Source organism: Rhinopithecus bieti, unplaced genomic scaffold, assembly GCF_001698545.2.
Source record: "Rhinopithecus bieti isolate Rb0 unplaced genomic scaffold, ASM169854v2 scaffold_52849, whole genome shotgun sequence".
NCBI classification, from domain to species: Eukaryota; Metazoa; Chordata; class Mammalia; order Primates; family Cercopithecidae; genus Rhinopithecus; species Rhinopithecus bieti.
In genome coordinates this window covers 376,670-382,669 of record NW_016820685.1, presented here as the reverse complement: position 1 = coordinate 382,669, position 6,000 = coordinate 376,670, and the positions used below count along the sequence as shown (strand labels likewise).

Sequence of the window (6,000 nt, the reverse complement as noted above, 5' to 3'; positions counted from 1 at the left end):
AGCATTTAAATATTTGTTAGATGACGGATGCTAAATAATACAAAAATGTAAGTAGTTATTAAAACCCCGATTTTTAAAAAGGGCACTTACCTGGTAATAACATTTTATCTGTCTCACCAAAATGGATACATTGTGCATTCTAAGTGAGGCATCATTATTTACTTTTTTATTTACTCTCTGACTCTCCAATTTAGGATTACTGTAAGAAATACAAAAATAATTTAAAATTACATAAAATACTACTATCAACCTATATATAATTAAAATTAATCATATAGTACTTTTTTACTTAAATAAATTGTGTGCTCATCTGCATTAACAGAGATGGTCCAAAAGGGCAGATTATTACTTTGACACGTATTCCGTGCTTCTAATTAATATAAACGCAACTGATTTCCCAAAGCAAGAACAAAATTAATTTCAAACCTAAGTCAAATGTTGCCTTTCATTGTCATGTTGCCACTCCACATTCCTAGGATGAATAACTATTTCCTTTGAATATATAGTTCTATCACACAAAATAAATCCATGTAAAATATGGGCTAATAACCAATAAATGTTATTTCTCGTCACTGGGTAATAGGGATTATATTTGAACAGGCAATGTCCCAGAGAAATTCAAGGATAAAGTGGATGACACAGGTTAGTTAGTACTTTTACCTTGGGTAAAACTGTAGAGTCAATGAAAGCAAAGGACTCAATAATCCTGAGGCAGCAGAAACTGCAGAAGAAAAACAGTCAGGCTATCCATGGTTTAGAATGGGATATTGTGGCACCTCCACACAAGGATGCAGAAAAGTCAACAAATTGACACCCATCCAACAGGAAATAGAAACTGAATAGAAACGCCTCGTTCTTTAATCTGTTCCCTTTTTACACAGTCCATTCCATTCCTAATGCCTTTAGTTCCTTCCCTAAACAGGTTAGACTCTATGGTGCTTTCTTTCCATAATTCTCAAATCTTTAGGTCTCAAGACCCCTTTGTAATCTTAATTGATGACTTCAAACAATTTTTGATGTTGCGGGCTATCTTTAATTAATATTAGTGTGTTAGAAATAAAGACTGAGTTAGGGCATGGTGGCTCATGCCTGTAATCCCAGCACTTTGGGAGCCCCAGACTGGTGGATCACCAGATGTCAGGAGTTCAGGACCAGCCTGGCCAACATGGTGAAACTCCATCTCTATTAAAAATACAAAATTAGCCAGGTGTGGTGGCGTGCAACTGTAGTCCCAGCTACTTGGGAGGCTGAGGAAGGAGAATCGCTTGAACCCAGGAGGGAGGAGAATCGCTTGAGCCAGGATCACACCACTGCACTCCAACCTGGGCTACAGAGCAAGACTGAAAAAAAAAAAAATAGAAATAAAGACAGAACATTTCAAAGCTATGTATGCATTAACTCACTTTAACAAAATAATAAACCCATTATATGCTAACAAAAATCAAACAAAAGAACTTAGAAAACTGAGTGGTATTGTTTTACTATTTTGTGCATCTCTTTAATGTGTGGTTTAACTTTTAAAAAACAGATTCTTATCTTTGCTTCTGCATTGAATCCATTGTTTATTATTTTGGTTCAAGCACATGAAGACATTTCACTCTCACATGTAGTTAGAAGTGGGAAGACCCTATGGATCCCCAAAAGGATCCTCCATCCACACTCAGAGAACCACTGCTTCAAAACCACTGTTTGCTTGCCACCACTCCCAACATCTTGATTCTTTCATCCTTTGACCGCATTCTTAATCCCCAACCTTGGATCAATTCAACCACTTATGCTGAGATTACTCAAGGGACTAGTTGAGAAAATAATGCAATCAAACTAAGCTATTAATAAAATAGGAAGGGGTAGCTATTACAGAAAGGAGGAAGATGTCTTCTTGCCATAAAAACTAGAAAACTGGACAAAGCACGAAAAAACTGTTTTCAGACTTTGGACAGCAGGTAATGCAAGATTAGGTTCTCTCTAGTAAGGCAGAGAGGTGCCTTCCAGAATGAGGTATGGGAAAATGGGTAGCCCAAGTCTTGTTGAACTTGAGGAGACAAAGCTGGAGTTCATGGATGCTGAACTGACTGACACATTCAGAAAAGAATACCAAAGAAAAGAGAGCTACACTAACAAAGAGCTCCAAAAATCTGCCTTTAAGATTTTGGCTGTGGCTTCACACAAGCATGGATGTAGTGGCTCATGCCTGTAATCCCAACACTTTGGGAAGCTAAGGTGGGAAGAATTCCTGCGGCCAGGAATTCAAGACCAGCCTGGGCAACATGGTGGGAGCCTGTCTCAAAAACAAAACAAACCAAAAAACCAACAAAATTTTGGCTAAATACTAAATTGTGCATGTATAACCTAAAACTCCACAAGGCTAAGCAGAGATCAAATACAAGAAAACTGTAAGCTAAACAATTCTCAGAGCTCACAATGTAAAGAGAGAAATTTGAGTTCTGACAGAGTTGAGTAGACTTAATGAACTTCTAGAACATACAGCAGAGACCGCACGAGAGTCACGTCTTAGAAGGAGGACTAAATCAGCAGATGAGTAAAAGCTATTCAAGAACCCCACCCCCAACAAAACAAGTCTTGAAAGGATCATGCTGATTGCAAGTAACTTGACAACCTGCCAAAACAAAGTTCGTCACTCTAAAAGGACAAGGTCCAGACACTCCAAAATATAATCATTACAATATCCAGCATAAAATAAAAAAAAATGAATAGACACAAAATATCAGGAAAATGTGATCTATAACCAGGAAAGAAAATGGGAACAGTCAACAGAAACAGACCCAGAAATGAAAAAGATCACAGAAATAACAGACAAGGACTTTAAAACAGTTATTATAAACCTACAAAAGGATTTAAAGAAAGACATGAATGTTAAGCAGGAAGAAACGTAAATCATGTTTTGAAAAACTCAAATGGGACTTCTAAAGCTGCAAAATACAACTATTTGAAATGAAAAATTCACCACACAAGCTTAACAACGGATTAGAAACTATACAGCAAACGATTAGTGAACTTGAAGACATTACAATAAAAACAATCCAAAGAAGCATGGAGAGAGGGGGAAAAAAAGCTGAAATGAATGAATGGAGACTAAATGATCTATGGGGCAGCATTAAACATACATTACTACATAGTCCAATCTTAAGAATCCATTCATGTTTCCCTACTTGTCCCAATAATGAATGGATGTTCTTTATAGAAAATAGATCCAGTTCAGAATCACACTTGGCATGTGGTAGTCTGAACTGCAATCTTTAATCTCTTTCAGGCTGGAGGTTTCTCAGCCTTTTGTTGATGTACATGAACTAGACACTTTAGAAGGGTTACAGGCCACATACTTGATAGCATGACTTTCAGTTGGGTTTGTCTGATAAGACTGTGTTGACTCATAATTAAGTTCAGGATATATATCCTTAACAGGAAAAACATAGAAGAGATGCTGTGTTCTTCTCAATGCATCCTATTAATACATGGGCCTGGCTTGTTTCTGTGTTCTCCTTTGTTTCACTGGTCTACCTATACATTCCCATGTCAACAGCACCACCTTAACAACTATAGTTATTTACATCTTGATGTGTAGGTAGGGCAAGACGCCCTGACTAAACTGTTTTTTCAAATTTATCTTAACTATTCATTCATGGTCCTTGATGATTTTTAGGATCAGCTTGTCATATTCTGCATAAACAAAAAACAAAACCTATTAAGATTTTGACTGAAATTGCACTCAATCTACAAATTTATTAAGAATGAACTGACAACTCCACAGCATTGAGTCTTCCCACTGATAAGCATGGTGTATCTCTCTACATTCATTCAGCTCTTCTTCAAAACCATTTTATAATCTTCTTCAGGAAGGCCTTTTATTAGATTTGTTCCTAGATGCTTATAGTTTTTGCCATTAAAGTTAATGTAATATTTTAAAATTTTATTTGCTGATAGGTTAATGCTGATATGTGAACATGAAATGATATGCTATCATTTTTTGTTTATTCTTATCTTTAGCAACAATGCTAAACTTTCTTACTCTAATAGGTTGTCTACTGGTGCTCTTGAAGGTCTTCTTGAATTTAATTTGTAGCTTTTCCATACTGAAAATCAATTATGCCAACACCATTTTCTAAAGAGCTTACATTTCTCACTGATTTCAGATTCCCACATTAAGTGTATGTCTACTTTTGGAGTCTATTCTGTCCCACTAAGCCATTTGTCTATCTCTGTGTCATTAAAACCTTGTTTTACTATAGCTTATTACTATAGCTTTATTATGATTTCAATTCTACTAAGACAAGTCCCTTTCTTTTGTTGTTGTTTTTTCTATACTGTCTTCATTAATTGAACATACTGATCTTTTCTATCATTTTAGGATATTTATAAGGTTCTATGAAAAACCTTGTTGGGATTTATTGACATTAGTAACATTAATTTGATTAAAACTGGCATTTCATTTCCATCAGTAAAATTTAAAATTTCCCCACAGAAGTCTTACATATTTAAGGTTTTTTTTTCTTACTTGGGTAAAGAAGCTTTTGTTGCTTTGTGAAATGGATCTTTTTTCTATTACATTGTCTATTGGTGCTATTGTGTAACAGGAAAACTACAGGGTTTTGTTTTTGGTTTTTTGGGGTTTTTTTTTTTTTTTTTTTTTTTTTTTTTTTTTTTTTTTTTTGCCACAGAGTCTCACTCTGCCAGGCCGGAGTACAGTGGCACGGTCTCAGCTTACTGCAACCTCTGCCTGCAGGGTTCAGGCGATTCTCATGTCTCAGCCTCCCGAGTAGCTGGGACTATAGGCACGCGCCACCATGCCCGGCTAAGTGTTATTGTATTTTTAGTAGTGACGGGGTTTCACCATGTTGGCCAGGGTGATCTCGGCCTCCTGACCTCAAGTGATCCACCTACCTCTGCCTCCCAAAGTGTTGGGATTACAGGCGTGAGCCACCGTGCCCAGCCAAAACTACAGAGTTTTTGAATGCTGAATGTCTAATTAACCACCTTTCAAAACTTAGTTTACTAGGTTCATGTTCTTAGGTTTTCTACGTTAAAAAAAAAAAATCACACCATCAGTAAATGACAGTTTATTTCCACCTTTTCAATCTTGCATTACATTTCTATTTCTTTACTTGGTGCATTAACAAATAGAAATGGAGACAACAGATATCCTTCTCTTGTTGTTCTCTAAGAGAACTGCATTTAATGTTTCACCATTAATGCATGATGTTTGCTGTAATTTTCTGATAGATACCATCTATCAGGCATTCCCTTCCATTTCTATTCACTGTCTGAATGGGTGCTGAACTTTATCCAGTATTATTTATTTTTTATTTTTTTGAAGACAGAGTCTCCCTCTGTTACCCAGGCTGAGATGCAATGCCATGATCATAGCTCACTGCAGCCTTTAACTTGTAGGCTCAAGAAATCCTTCTCCGTCTCTCAAGTACTTGGAACTACAGATGTGCACTGCCACACCTAGCTAACTTTAAAATAAAAAGTTTTGATTTTTGTTTTGTTTTTTTTTTTTTTTTGAGACAGAGTCTTGCTCTGTTGCCCAGGCTGAAATGCAATGGCACAACCTCCGCTCACTGCAACCTCCACCTTCCGGGTTCAAGTGATTCTCCTGCCTCGGCCTCCTGAGTAGCTGGGATTACAGGTGTGTGCCACCACACCTGGCTAATTTATTATTTTTAATAGAGATGGGGTTTTACCATGTTGGCCAGGCTGGTCTCAAACTCCTGACCTCAAGTGATCTGCCCGCCTCGGCCTCCCAAAGTGCTGGGATTACAAGCATGAGCCACCGTGCCCTGCCTAAAAAATGTTTTATAGATGAGATCTCTCACTATGTTGCTCAGGCTTGCCTCAAACTCCTGGCTTCAAGTGATCCTCATACCTCAGTCTTCTAGCTAGCTAGGATTTCAGGCACAAGCCACAGCACACCTGGCATATCCAATTTTTCCTACATCTACTCCCACCTGATCCTTCTCCATTAATATGTTAATGTAGTGA

At 37.2% G+C, this 6,000-nt stretch overlaps 1 protein-coding gene across 1 annotated transcript in view; it reads right to left on the bottom strand.

Moving 5' to 3' along the window:
* The window catches only part of LOC108520480 (girdin-like), a 60,134-nt gene that overhangs the window by 29,641 nt on the left and 24,493 nt on the right, over positions 1-6,000 (bottom strand). The window contains exon 3 of the mRNA XM_017859890.1: positions 91-199. Coding sequence (XP_017715379.1) covers positions 91-199 — 109 coding nt within the window. The remainder of the gene's footprint in view (positions 1-90; positions 200-6,000) is intronic.